Source organism: Erithacus rubecula (genome assembly GCF_903797595.1).
Source record: "Erithacus rubecula genome assembly, chromosome: 1".
NCBI classification, from domain to species: Eukaryota; Metazoa; Chordata; class Aves; order Passeriformes; family Muscicapidae; genus Erithacus; species Erithacus rubecula.
In genome coordinates this window covers 109,474,462-109,489,320 of record NC_136658.1, presented here as the reverse complement: position 1 = coordinate 109,489,320, position 14,859 = coordinate 109,474,462, and the positions used below count along the sequence as shown (strand labels likewise).

General features: G+C 42.8%; 1 protein-coding gene across 1 annotated transcript; it reads left to right on the top strand.

Annotated features, from left to right (window-relative positions):
- The first annotated feature begins 341 nt into the window (after nucleotides 1-341).
- ETS2 (ETS proto-oncogene 2, transcription factor) lies at nucleotides 342-14,602 on the top strand. Its single transcript, XM_079319975.1, has 10 exons — nucleotides 342-811; nucleotides 3,787-3,858; nucleotides 6,536-6,656; nucleotides 8,251-8,370; nucleotides 8,816-9,016; nucleotides 9,606-9,689; nucleotides 10,347-10,589; nucleotides 10,738-11,001; nucleotides 11,652-11,770; nucleotides 13,105-14,602. The coding sequence occupies exons 2-10, from the start codon at nucleotides 3,787-3,789 to the stop codon at nucleotides 13,318-13,320; spliced, it is 1,440 nt and encodes a 479-aa protein (XP_079176101.1). The 5' UTR covers nucleotides 342-811; the 3' UTR covers nucleotides 13,321-14,602.
- Nucleotides 14,603-14,859: the final 257 nt, after the last annotated feature.

Sequence of the window (14,859 nt, the reverse complement as noted above, 5' to 3'; positions counted from 1 at the left end):
GTCCAAACAGATTGTCCCCACTTGGAATTTCAGGGGTTAACTCTCCTAATCTCACCCACCTCGGCGAGAGGCGTTAATTAAAAAAAAAAAAAAAAAGCACGGAAAACGTCCAGCATTATCTCAGGCATAACCGGTGGCGGGGGGAGGGAGGAAATTAAATAAATAAATAAATAAATAAATAAATAAATAAATAAATAAGAAATAAAATAAAATGAAATAAAATAATTAAAATAAATTTAAATAAATTAAAAAATAAAAAAATAAAAAAAAAAACAACGTCTGTCTGTCGGAAGGACACAAACCGGCTTTTTTGCTCCGTTTTCCTGGCCGGCATCCCCGGCCCTGTGCCGGTACCAGCTACGACAACAAGCGGAGGGCCGGGCTTGAGGGAGGCGGGTCCGGCCGCCTCCCCCCGCCCGCTGAAGAGCGCCTGCGAGGGCGGGCAGGCGGCACAGCACGGAGAGGAGCCCAAGGGCGGCGGAACCGGCGCGGAACGAGCTCGGAACCAGCGCGGAACCAGCGCGGATCCAGCGCGGAACCAGCGCAGAACCAGCGCGGCAGCACCGCGGGCCGCCCTCAGCCGCGGCCCGGCCGGCAGCGCCCACACGCCGCGGGCACCCGGCTGCTTTCCGAGCCGCATCCCGCCCCTTGTGTGCCCCCTCCTTTGGCCGGGACTCTCCGCCGGGATCTGCGCTGTTGTTGTTGTTTTTGGCCGGCGCGGACGCATCGAGGATATTTTGGCAGCGGCGCCTCGATCGCTTGGACGCCGCGTGAGGGGCCGGGGAGGCAGCGCGGGAGCGCCGGGGGCCAGGTGAGGCGGGGGCGGCGGGGAGATGGAGGGATGGGAAAGGAAGGAAAGGGAAGGAGAAAGGGCTGATCGGTGCTCCGGGACCTCTCCTCGCTGCTGCTGCCCCGATTCTCCCCGGGGATGCCGATCACAGCCCCCGGATCCCCGCTCAGCCTCGCTCCCCCGCGGTTCTCATTCCCCGGGGATGGATGCCGCGGCCCCGGCTGGAAGGGGTTAATGGGTAGCGCGCTCTGGATTTGGTTAGGACTTTAAAGGGACTTTAAAAAAAAAAAAAAGCACCACGTTGGGCTGTGTGATCTGCCCACCGAAGTTTTTTTTTTTTTTTTTTTTTTTTTTTACGTGGGCGAAGCGTGTGTCATGTATGAGAAGCCGGGCAGGCTCCCGGCGGAGCTCAGGGACTGGACGGGGCACGCCGTTCTCTCCTACCCTCTTCCTAAAACAAGCTGTTTTTTCCCCTTAAAAAAAAAAAAAAACCCTTTAAAAGAAAAACAACAACCAAGCATAATATTCCCCCAGCCCGCTCTAACCCTTTAAAAAAATAGCCCTAAAAAACCCAGGGAGGTGCATCAGATCCGTGGGGAGCAGCAGCGCTCGCTTCTCCATGTGGATGCTGCCCAGCTGCGCCCAGCTGTGCGCAGGCACCTGGCTGCCAGAAGAAGGCGATCAGAATTCAGGAGTATTAGTTAATAAGTGCCTGATCCTGTTGACCCTGTTCTGGTTCACCCACTCAGCTATGCGGGGGTGTTGAGGAAGGTGTCCTGCCAGTTAAACCAATTATAGCTGGCAAGTCGCAGTCATCAGCATTAGTGGAGGAGTTGGAGGTGAGGCCCAGTCTCAGTGTTGGGCCGTCGTGGCTTTTTCGAACTTTAAACAGCAGCTTTGCAAAGCCGGGTTTAACCCTCTGCGCCACGGAAATCCGCCTTGCTTTTCCAGCTCTTGTGATATCTCTGTAAGGGTTTTTTGTCTCAGGGTTGGAAATTTGTGCTGCTGATGTGGGATGAGCAAAGGATATAGAAAATTTCCTCTGATTGAGATGCTCGGAGGAAAAAATCTGGAGCGTTGCAAAACACGCTGAGGATCTCCATGTGCTTTTCAGCCAGAGCTCAGTGTCTCATTTTTTCAAAGCTTTCCTTCAGAACAAACCCAGCATGGAAAAAACAGGGGCTTGGGTTAATGAGCAATGCCGTGTAATCAACACTTGGTATAAACCTTTTGTCTCAGGGCCCTAAACATCTCTAAAGAAACCAAAAAAAAAAAAAAAAAGACAGGAAGGGGAGAATCCCAACCCTTTTAGTGGATGGGGAAGTGCCTAACAGGATTTGTGGAGAGGTCAGAATTGCACACGAGTGCCAGAAATCTTATTTGTACTCCTAACCAGGGATCAGACCTCAACTTAACAGAATATACATAGAATATTTTCACAAATACTCAAATCCCTCAACCAGTTATCCCTAGACAGCAGAGCAGAATTCAAAAGCAAAACAAAGGGTGTTGGAAATTGCCATATACTTTTTAAAAAGCCCAGCCAAATGCAAGGATAAACAGTTGTTTAAACTGTGGCAAATTTAATGAACAGATTAGGATGCTTGCTGAGTGAGACTCATGCTGTGTGAAATTCTTTGCTGCTCAATGAGATGTGTAATTTAGATCAAATATTTGTACGTGCTGTTTGAGGTAAAAAACATCATTCAGTAGATTGCACTTTTTGAGTAACATTAATGAATATTCTTTTCAGTATCAGTTGATTTATTTTGTTTCAATTATAAGGCCCAGTCAAGTTGAAAGAGGCCTTTCATGTTAAGGACTCTTGCTATTTTTTTTAATTTTATTTTTAAGTGATCAGCTCTTTAAAGAGGATGAAAGAGTTCCTTGTCTTTGGCTGATGGATGTTTTTATTTTCCTCTCTGTTTATATAGATGGCTTTTGAATGTGTTGCCATTTTTAACAAGCTGGGCTTCTTTTGTTAAGATCCTAATTTACGATTTTTTTTTCTGAATTTTAAAGTGATTTTCTTGACATTTTTCTTCTTTTTTAACATAGTGAGTGATAGATTTGGCTTGCAATAAGTGATTGCAGTTTTGTGGAAATCTTGATAGTGTCCTCTGTGGCTATTTAAGTAGAAGTGCATGTTTTCAAGTAGTTGCTGTGGAGAAGGAAATTCAGCTCAATGCTGTGAAGAAAAGGAAGGAAAATTCAGAGTGTAGCTTGATAAGGTATCACTCACTGACACCTGAATTGCAGCATCACGATAAACCTGAGCAGTGGCAATAAAAATGGATTTATTCCTTATGTTTGATCTTTACCATAGGATATGAATCTTATCACTCTTCTCCTTAAGTGATATATAGGAGAGAAGTTGCACAGGCCTCACACAACTCTGTTCCTGGTAATAAAAGCAATATGATAAAGGTTTGACTTCATGGCATGAACAGATTGACAGTGGTCCCATTACCAGCCCTTTGAAAAGGGTATTTTACTGCATAAACCCCCTTTTCACTTAAAACTTATTAATGTGTTAATCCTGAGTGTAGAAAATGCACAAGATAACGTGGTTTGGAGTAAAGCAGTAAAGGCAGGGTTGCTTTCTCTGTTTATTCATGAAGGGGTGAATGCAGGAGGTGAAGGTGTATCACTGTGTCACTCTGTCACTCCTCTTCCTCTGAAAGCCAAAGTCTGAAGTGAATCATGGCCTGTGACAGGGCATGGAGTAAGCAAAAACAACACAAAACTGATTAGCTAAGATAAAGGGTGAAAAGTTGGAAAATACCCTAGAGACAGGTAAGAGCTTTCTGTGGGTTTTCCAGGCAAGCACAAATTGTGTTTCTCCCGGTTGAAAAGCAGGATGGGAACTGCCCTGTGTGGTTGGGAGGCTGGAAAAGCTTTCCCTGTATCTCATTGCCAGAGCTGCTCCACATCTGTTACCATCTGCTTCCCCCTGCTTTGGCAGTGTTTTTAACGTGCCCCCTCTCATGTTTCAGATGAGTGACTTTGGGATCAGGAACATGGATCAAGTGGCTCCCGTGTCCAGCATGTACCGAGGAGTGCTCAAGGTGAGTCCCAAACCCAGCTGGCCCAGCTCCCAGCCACTGCTTGTGTTGTGCTCCTGCACTGCTAGAGCAGGAGTTGGATAAGCCAAGTGAAGGTTTAATTGCTCCCCTGTAATCTTCTGCCAGAGTATTCCCACTGAGTTCCACAGAGATGAAAAGCAGGGCTGGAATAGGAATCTTGCACCCTCAACCCTCTCCTCCAACAAGGCTCCCTCTCTTCATTCACTAAATACTAAGAATTTAAAAGAGGTAGACAAGAGCTGAGCTCAAATTTGCTGGTGTTGGTGGAACTTCTGCCAAAATAGAGGTTAAAGGATGGGCAGCAGGAGAGGGTTTGTGTCTTTAGTTTGGTGAGGCTGGCAGAGGCCTGTCCTGATAGGACTGGTCAGGTTTGGTACCTTGCTGAACACTGTGTGGAATAAAAGTAGGTTATTCACTCACAACTGTTATTAATTGAAGCCAAGTACATTGTAATAACTCCAAAAATAATTAAATTTATTTATGTTTAGGTAGATTGAGTTTGTTACTTTGTTTTGAAAGCAATTTACATAAACAGGGGTTAGCAGAATATCAAGGCTCAGTCGTAAAGGGCTTCCCCCTTCCCCATTCATGCAAGTTGCTTTTTAATCCCAGTATCAATTTTTTACACAGCATTGATTAATGTTCACCAATTAAAGGTTAGGGAGAGCCTTTCTGTTCTCATTAGCTTTAAGGAATGGCTATATTTTGAACAATCAGGATGCTGACTACTCTGAAGCTTTATGTCCCCTTTTAAGCTTTTTTCCTCCTCACAAAAAAATCCAAGAGATCCCCCAACTTAAATCTGTGTGCTCTTAACACAGTGGTTGCTCTAAGCAGTTATTCAGTGTTCAGTAGAATTAAATCAGAGACTTGTGTTCTGCTGTGCTGTAGCTGTTCACATTCCATTTCATTTCCTTCTACAATAATTACATGTACTGAAAAGCCAAACAAAGTAGTTGTGTAACTGATAGGACGAGCAGAATTCATCCTGCATTGTGTTTTTCCTCTTTTACTACTATGAAATGAAGAACGTGCTTACACATTAATTTTCTCCCTTTTGAAATATGAAACCAGCACGGTATGGATTTTACTCATTCACATGCCACAGCATTTTTTCCAGTGACTCAGGATAAGGGTCAGCCATTTACACAAAATGCAGGAGTTTCCAGATTGTGTTGAAAGAACTTGTCCTTTCTTTTAGGTGCTAGAGATGAGTCAGAGCTTTTATCTAGTAATGTATAAAGAATCTTTAACCAGCAGATTTGGCAGCTGTTATTAACTTGTTTTATTCAGACATGAGCTTTTCCAAGGGCTGGCTTTGACTTGAGTTAGGGAGTACCTGAACCAGAGGTCCACAATTTGTCCCTGCTGACCAGGAGTTTTTTGAAGCCACTAAATGAGGCATGATACTGTTTGTGGTGACATGAAAAATTAGGCAATGTGAGGGGAAATTACTCCTAAACTGCTCTTCCAGCAGCAGAGTTTAGGTTGCTTTTTGCATTGCATGTGCATACTGCCCTGAAGAATCTTTGCCTTGTCCTCAGCTAAATCCACCCCTTTGGTACAAGCTGGCAAATAGTGTTTGCCTAAACCAAATAAGCATTTGGAAGTTGCCTTTGTCTCCAGCTCCCTGAAGGGCAGGAGCTGCCATGAGCCAGCTGCAGCTTTCCAGAACAATATTCTATCCTCAGGTGCCTTGAAAAAAAATATCAGTGGCAACTTTTATCCATCTTTGCCTCAAGATATTGCAGATATGGTTTCCCTGTGACTGACAAGCAAGTTTCATAAGTTGTTTTTGAAGTTATTTCCTCCTGTGCTCACATTCCTTCTGCCCCCCAAAGACTGCAGTGGTTGGGGAGAATTTAGGAAATTCATACCAGTATTTCTGGCATACACAGTTGGCACAAGTCAAGTTTGAAAGGAGTTAGGTTTTCAAAATAAAACAATATTTCTTGAGTGTCAGTATATCAGTACAATCCACTTTTATCTGGAACGTTTTTATCAGTCTTGTTTATCCCTTGCTGTAAAATGAAAGTAGGAGTGTTTCACTGAGCATCTGAGCATTTGAAAGACTTCAAAATGTGGTTGCTGGCAAATGCAGTAAGGCAGAAGTGTAAAAGTTGCTGCAACATCCTTCCTCCAGTTCTGTAAAGCTGACTGTGTAGCTTCAAGTGATGTGGTTCTTATGATTTTATCCTTTTAAAAAAAAAAAAGAAACTACTTCATAAATCTACTGTAGGTTTTGCATTGGCATACTGATGTGCCATCAAACCCTCATCAAGTAGATAATCAATTTAAAGGGCTAAGGAAATGATGATTTCTTTTAAATGTACCTGGAAATAAATACATATTTATACACACATATGCATTCTCTATTGTTACAAGCCTCAATTACAGGAAAAAGCTGAGAATATCTTGATTTGGCTTTACTGTAAAGCTGCAGAACATCCCCCACCTCTTGTCTCCGTGGGTTTCATTCACAGCAGCAGAAGCTGTGCCCTCATTGTGGGTTACATTTCAAAGCTGGCTCATTCGAGATAGTGGTTGTGCATCATCTCCAGATCTAGAAAAACCAAACCCAGACACTTCCTAGCAGTGGAGTTCACAGCTCTCCAGCAAAATGCTGACGTGGTTCTGTGTTTATTCTGCTCCTCTGCAGCGTCAGCCGGCGTTTGACACCTTTGACAGCTCAAACTCGCTTTTTGCTGGGTATTTTTTCTCACTCAGTGAAGACCAAACGCTTCAGGAGGTGCCAACAGGATTTGACTCCACTTCTTATGGTAAATCTTCACTTTTCTCTGTAGTCCACTCAGCAGATCAGAAATTTTTGGGGTCTAACAAACATTTCCTAGGTGTGCAACATGTATTTTCCTAAAAAAACGTGGTATAAAATACAGACTTCTGTGTATGTGCTTGGTTTTATTAATGGGAGTTTCTTTGTAGATAGTTGTTGTTTTGTGTACTGAAAATAAATAGGAAGTGGGATGCAGTAGCCTAATAGACTGATTTTTAGTGGAAGAAGCCTTAGTAGGAGTTTAGGCAGAGCTAAAAATCTTTAAAAAGAGGGTTTTGTGTATTTAAATTTGCAACGTCTCAACCATAATTAAAGTGCAAATATTCTGAAAGCTTTTTTGATTCTCTGGTGTTAAATCTCAGAATATTTTATTCCGTACCTTAAAAAACAGGGTGGGAATATTTTAAGACTATTTTTCATTTTGTTGTGTGTGTGTGTGTACACCAATATCCCACCAAGAGGGCCCTACAAATCCTTGCCTAAAATCCCTGTTAAATGTAGATAATTTACCTGATGCTGCTTTTATCTCCCCTTAGGGAAAGGAAAAAAAAAAAATCCCTCCAGCCCTCAAACCCAGAAAACCACAGTTCTTTTGTTCTAATGTGATTCTAATCAGTCAGCTGCTCTGGTCAGCAAAGCAAGTCCTTGCAGATATTAGGAAGGGTGTGGTAAAAACAGAACTTGAGCACAAGTGGAGCTTGTAGATAGTCTGGGAGAGCAAGAAGAGCTGCACAGCTCTGAACTGACTTGGAATCTGCCAAGAGCAGCTGGGACACTGGAAGGTGTCCCTGCCCATGGCAGGAGGTGGCACTGGATGGGCTTCAAGGTCCCTTCCAGCCCAAGCCATCCTGTGACATCATTCTGTGATAAAATGAGGCATCTTCTGGTAAAAATTGACCAATAAGAAAAGCTGAGTGGGAGCTGAATTTATTCTTCAAATAGAATCTTCTTGTAAATTTGAAAAGTCAGTGAAATAGATCAGTGATTTATACTGACATATAATGGTGCCAGCTTTGTGGTTTGATGCATTATTCACCCCCAGCTTGTTACCAGTCACACTTGTTTGGTCCAGATGATGGAATAATCCATTGCACCATGTGCTTGGGTGATGAGATATGATAAGGTCTGAAATGCAGTGTTGAATAGTGCAAGCTGGCACTTCACAGCCCTGCTGTCAGTTACTTAGCTCTCAAATTAAATAAAGATTGTCTGGAGTTGCAAAGAAATCTCAGGGCAAATTAGAGGTGGTAAAATAGGAATAAGCAGTCTCATTTCCCTTAGAAAAAAAATAATAAAGTTTCCCTGCAACAAAGGCACTTTATGTAACTGCTGAGAGTAAATAAGGATCTGTGCATGGAAAGCTGCAAAGCTGTAATTAGTGATGCAATCTTATCAACTGAGTAGCACAGAGATTTTAGAGTATGGTGATCTCTATTTTTAAAATACCAACTTTCATCCTTTTTTTTTTTTTTTTTTCTTTTTTTTTTAATTCTTCAAATTACAAAATTTAATCACTCCTTTCAGTGGCCTGAAGTTAATGTGTCTTTTTCCTCCCCTCCACCCCTTTCCTTTTCTTGCAGAGTCGAACAACTGTGAATTGCCACTGTTAACCCCGTGCAGCAAGGCTGTGATGAGTCAGGCCCTGAAAGATACTTTCAGTGGGTTCACAAAGGAACAGTGTCGGCTGGGTATCCCAAATAGTAAGTGTTTGCTATTTATAAGCTTTTTTTTTTTTTTTTTTTTAATGCTAAGGAGGAGGCTGAATAGCAGCTCTTTGAGAAGGAAAGAATGATGTCAGTAGGAAATACAAGAATGGATCCTATGTGAATCTGGCACAGCTTGCCTTGGAAATGCCAGACTTGCTGGTGTTAAAAATGGGTGCATGGAGAGCTCATGCTTTGGCAGCAGGAGAGAGAATCAAACAAGCTGAGGACATCTCTGGTTGCAAGTGAATGCAGAAAGAAAAGAGAGGACTGGGTTGTTTTTGTTTTTTTAAAAATTCAAGAATACATTCATTCTGAATTCATTCAGAACTCAATAACTTGGCTAAACTTTTTTTTTTTTTTAATTAACTGCTTTCTAAAGAAGATTATTTGACAAGGGCCAGGAGTTACCTCTAAATGCTGGATCCTTCCTGTCTTGCAGATCCCTGGCTGTGGACTGAACAGCAAGTTTGCCAGTGGCTTTCATGGGCTACCAATGAGTTCAGCTTGGCAAATGTGAACTTCCATCAGTTTCTTATGAGTGGCCAAGACCTGTGCAACCTGGGCAAGGAACGTTTCCTGGAACTGGCACCTGACTATGTGGGTGATATTCTGTGGGAACACCTGGAACAGATGATAAAAGGTAGTTAGAGAGCCAGAAAAAACTTCTGGTTTAGGGCTCTCCTAACAGAAATGGGACTTGATTTCAACAGTGGTTTCACTATGAAGGGTTTTATTGCATATGAAAACTCAAAATGAACTTTAAAACCTGGTTCATAAAAGCATTATCAGCACTGTCCTCTGTGTGCAAAGCACAGATGCAGATAGCTGCAGACATCCTGTGTGCAGGCTGAGCACATTTGTGGGCAGATTTTATTTGGGAAGATCACTGGAATAAATGAGATTGGGGTATGGCCACTAAATAAATAAAACAGTTAACTCCATAAGTACAGAATGAACCAACAGTTGGACCTTAAAGCACACTGCAGTTTTTGTTGGTTTTGAGTTTTATGTGAAAATTCAGTTGGTGTGATGGTTTTAAAGCCTGTTGGAAGCTGGTTGGGTTTTTTGGTGGTATTCCTATCATGAGAGAGAATGTAATACAAATAGAGTGTGATGCTAAAATTTTGGGAATGGTGACCCCAAAATACTCCCAAGAGCCAGAAGCTTTCCATACAGGTTAGATCTTTAAAACCATAAACCCAAATTTTCTCTTTTTCTTCTCTCCCCAGACAGCCAAGAGAAAACACAGGATCAATATGTGGAGAACTCTCACCTCACCTCAGTTCCTCACTGGGTCAATAATAATTCCTTAAGTAAGTATTTCTAAAAATTCATACTTTGCATCTCTCAGTTTATTCTAAGCATGTCACAGATTCCAGGGTAGAAACAACAAGCACCAGAATAGTTCCTGTGCTTGAGGAGAACATTTGACTTCAGCTGCTCCAGCCTTCTTTCCTTGTATTGTTCAATTGTCACCTAATTTATATCGGAAATCGTTTGAAGAGCAAAGGCTTTGAGAAAATGACATTTCCTCTTGCTGTGCCAAACCCTCCATCTGTGGAGCAGAATGACCACTCCCATCTCTAGCAAACCAAGGCAAAAACTGGGAAGCAGCAAGAGTTCTGTTTAGGCCTTTTGAAAGGCTCTGGAAGTGTGCTGGAGCTGTTGGGAGTGTGTGGGATGCAGTGCTGGCTCTCTCAGATTGTTTGATTGATGGTGTGTTTTATTCTACCACAGTCAGGCTTCAGCTCAGCCTGAATACAGCACTTAATGGGGAGAGCCTTGCTCACAACCACTTAAATTTCCCCAGTTTTTTTCTGTAGTTTCCTTGAGGAGTGAACAATGGGCATTTGTGGCTGGCAAGTTACAGAGGGGGATTTGCAGAATCTGATTTGGTGTATTTAGTGTATTAGTTTGTTTAAGGGTCTCCAGGGAAAAAATCATCTAATTCTTTGGTTGCTTTTTTTCAGCTGTTAACGTAGATCAGAATTCCTATGGAATGCAAATGCCTGGATACCCTAAACCCCTCAGTTATCCCAAACCCAGTCTCCTGACTGACGTCTGTCAGACTTCCACGGCCCCCAATCTCCTCAACCCAGAACAAGACTTCCCATTGTTCCCTAAAACCCAAGCAGATGCTGTTGGTGTGAACTACTGTGCAGTAAACCAAGATTTCCCAAGGAACAATCTCAATTTGCTGATGGATAACTCTGGTGAGTTGTTATCTGTGTGATAAACACAGGGCCAAGGCCATGTTCTGAATGCCTCTTCCTCCTTTGCATGATTTATAGGATTGAGGAGGAGATTAAAAAAAAAAAATTATTAAAATACTTTCTATTTTATTTATTCTGTTTGATAAAGGCAAGCTGAGAGAGCATGAATCCAGTGACAGTGGTGCTGAGAGCTATGAGAGCTCAGATTCCATGCTGCAGTCCTGGAACAGCCAATCCTCCCTGGTGGATTTGCAGCGTGTGCCATCCTATGAGAGCTTTGAGGATGACTGCAGCCAGTCCCTGTGCCTGAGCAAACCTACCATGTCCTTCAAAGACTACATTCAGGAAAGGAGTGATCCTGTGGAGCAAGGGAAACCAGTTATACCAGCAGCCATCCTGGCTGGCTTTACTGGTAAGGAGAGAGGCAAAATGGTCACTCCTTTTATTTATGTAAGATCATTGTTCCCTATAAGTGTGTGCCACAGACCACTAGTCACAAATTATTTCAATTTTTTTATGTTACTAAACAAAGTCTTGGGGATTTTCTACCCAAAGCAAGAACAGGCAGGCATGTCAGATCAAGTAAAAATCAAATGCACCTTTTGATCTGTTTGAAAAAGAGGGGAGCTTGGACAAAATCTCCCAGATTTGGAAATTCCTACAGGTGGTGTTAAAGCCTTGTTGCTGTAGTCCTTGCTGAAATTGGTTTTTTTTTTCCTGTAGAATGTTTGCCAAGCTAAAGACTTTAGGAGCTCAAAGACCCTGGAGCTCAAAATGCAGCTGTTTGGGAGGTGGGAGTGAGGGTTAAAGGATCCATATGAGGGGGAAAACCATAACTTTTGTCAAATCCTTTGTTTCCATGAAAAGCCTGACTTCATTTTTACATGGATAACAGCAGATTTGTGCTATAGAGTAATACCTTAGGTTTCTTTCTGATCTCTAAAGAAGATAAATCAGATTAATTACCAGGTCTGTGATATGAGTCTGCTCACATGTTGGTTGTGGTTAGAGCTGGCAGAGGTATTAATTTGTGGTTTTTCTGTGTCTCCTCTTTCCCAACAGGCAGTGGACCAATCCAGCTGTGGCAATTCCTTCTGGAGCTACTGACTGACAAGTCCTGTCAGTCCTTCATTAGTTGGACAGGAGATGGATGGGAATTTAAACTTGCTGACCCAGATGAGGTATGTGGCTAACTGGGGTGAAAACAAAGATTTTGGGGGCTGATTTGACATCTGTGGGCCCAGTATTGGATATAGATGTGTATTTAGCTGCACATTAAATACAGTAGTGCTGCTTTTGAAGTATTTTTAAAACTTCACTCACTGGAAGTGATGCAATTTCATTTTCTGATACTGTGTCCAGTATGAAAATTACTGTATTAAGAGATAGGATAAGAAGTCCAGTGAAACTTTTTTGATTAAAAAAAAAAAAGAAAAAGAGGCAAGAGAAATCATGAACTCCAAGGAACTTCATAGCATTGAACTTGCAGTAAAGAGTTGTCTGATAGTAAATCAATGGTTTTTTGAGAGAGCAGATTGTGCCAGAGCTCCAGGACAAAACACAGGCACAGTGTGGGATTGTTGGGGTGTCTGTGCAGGGCCAGGAGCTGGGCTGGTACTGGACTCACCATCCCTGGGGATGTTTAAGACAAGACTGGACGTGGCACTCAGTATCTGGTGGTGTTGGGTCATAGGCTGGGCTTGATCTCAAAGGTCTTTTCCAGTCTGGTTGATTCTGTGATTCCTTCCAGCTCAGGATATTTTGTTTCTTGGGCTTGTCCAATGCAGGGCCAGGAATTAGACTTTGGTCCTTGTTGGACACTGTCAGCTTGGCATATTCTGTGATTTCCCCATAAACCTGACCTCCTTAAGCATGTTTTGGCCCATCCCCTACAAACTGGTGTCCTTTGGTGTCAGCCACCTTCTCCTGGAGGTGCTGGTGAGGTCTCTTGTGGGATCAGGTGATGCCTGGAGAGGCTGAGCTGGGGCAGAGGCTGGGTAGAGTTAAAGGAATAAAGTAGAGATTTATTTAAAGGATTCACCTTGGGCAGTGCAAGGGCTACATCTTGGGTTACACCCATGATGGATCTCAGTCATGAGTTTTCACACTTTTATCAGTTTTGGTCCATTCCCACATTGGGGTTCATTGTCCAATTCCAGCTCCAGGTTCTGCAGTCCCACCCTCCCAGATTCTCTCCTCCATTTGCTGTTTGCACTTTTTGGGGCTGAAGCTGCAGCGTGTCCTTGGTTCTGGGGCTGGACAAGGATTGTTTTGTGTGACTGAGCTGGGAGGAGAACTTGTAACACTCTATATGGAGTTCAGAATTATATACTAATACAGTGCAGAATCTGAAAACTAAGAAAGGTAAAACTTAAGGCATCACCTAAGGTTGCACAATCACCAGCTCTTCCCTCGTGAGGTTGAACCATCCAAAGCAAACACAACGCTGTGACCACAGGAGGGTTTTACTTGCTGGAGAAGGAGCTGACTCAGGCCATGTTGTGCTCCCTGGCAGGTGGCACGGCGCTGGGGCAGGAGGAAGAACAAGCCCAAGATGAATTACGAGAAGCTGAGCCGGGGGCTGCGCTATTACTACGACAAGAACATCATCCACAAGACGTCGGGCAAGCGCTACGTCTATCGCTTCGTCTGCGACCTGCACAACCTGCTGGGCTACAGCCCCGAGGAGCTGCACGCCATGCTGGGGGTGCAGCCCGACACCGAGGACTGATCCAACCTGGGGACACGCCTCTGGAGTCACCCTGGGGACAGTGCCCCGCAGCCACGGCCCCGCCCCGGTGGGAGCTGCCTCCTTCGTGTGACAGCGGGAGCCAGAGGGGCTCAGCAGCGCTGGGCGCAGCCCTGCAGGCACCGGCACTTCTCAGCTGCCCTTCCACACTGCCCTGGAACGGATGGGGCTGGCTTGGAAACCCTTGGAAACCAAAGGTTGGCTGTGAGAAACCAGCAGAACTCTTGGCTGGGATGTTTTCAAACACCACCGTCCTCGTGCTGTTTATTTAAAAAAAACTAATTTATTTGAAATGAGCAGTAAGGAGAGCTGGTATTACTTTTGTTTTAAAGCACGTTTTGTTATTGTTGTTATTATTGTTACTACTCCAGAAATGTGCTGCATTTTGGACACTCTGGTGTCCAAAACCAGATGTAGCAGCAACTGTTAACAAAAAAAAAAAAACAAAAACCACCCCACCCTTTAAAAGGAGGGAAGGAAAATCATACCATTTCAATATTCAGTTTGTATATATTCTGTGATTCCTTTGGAAACTCTGATGTTCCTATTTAACAGATACTGTATAGTGTAAATTAAAACTAATTGTATGTGTGTTTTGAAATAGGATGAATGTAAACTTATCAAATGTGGGGTATTTTTTTCATGTTTGTCGAGGATATACAACCTTCTGCAAATATTTAATTGGCCTGAGAGACAGCAGAAGTTCTATGCTCAGTGTGCATGCATTTGGGGGGGCAGGGAGGGAGGCCAGGCTCAGGATTTTGCCAAGACTGAAGCTGGCAGTTCTTTGTGCATTTTGGCATTTTTACAGGAAACTAATGTTGTATCCTGGGACATAAAAGGGCCTGTTTGTGGTTTCTTCTGTAACTGAAAAATGAAAATATTAATATTGGTAAAATTACCTTTTTTCTTTGTAAATGGCATATGTTTTTCAACTTCTATGCATGTACTTTTAAGAAAAATTTATATACAAGCCTTATTTTTTCAGTTCACATGTCTCTTCCTGCAGTTTATTCTGTATGATTAAAATACGAATTCTATTTTTGGAAAAACTGTGACTCCTTTTCAAAGATCAGGAGAGTTTTATGTAGCAGCTATTTTTACTGCAAAAAAAAAAAAAAAAAAAAAAAGGAAAAAAATCACTGGAAAAATGTACTTTGTAAGAAAGCTTTATTTTTTATCTGAGCTTGATGTACAGTTAAATGTGTTGTACAGTGTGAGAGGTTTAAAAATATGACTTCATTAAAACCTCTTGAAAAGAAAATTTTGTGTGTACTTTTTCAATCTGGAAAGTTTTAGTGGAGTTCCTTTCTTGTTTGTTGGTTCAGTCCTTGTCCAGCTGCAGGATGAAAAAAGAAAATAACCAGGCAGGCTTAGAACTCATTGGAGAAAATACAGGATGATGGTCTGGAGCTGAGCTAGGTGGATGCAACCACTCTCTCTGGGTAGAAATTCAAGTTAACACCTTTGTGTTGTGCCTCTGAAGGAAATCTGACAGTTCTGTGGTGTGAAAGAGTGTGT

Bases quoted from the DNA above. Each gene is read 5' to 3' on its own strand.
- ETS2 (XM_079319975.1), top strand. From the start codon at position 3,787: ATGAGTGACTTTGGGATCAGGAACATGGATCAAGTGGCTCCCGTGTCC. The intron at 8,371-8,815 runs GTAAGTGTTTGC...CCTGTCTTGCAG, and splicing joins TCGGCTGGGTATCCCAAATA to ATCCCTGGCTGTGGACTGAA. The intron at 11,771-13,104 runs GTATGTGGCTAA...GCTCCCTGGCAG, and splicing joins AACTTGCTGACCCAGATGAG to GTGGCACGGCGCTGGGGCAG.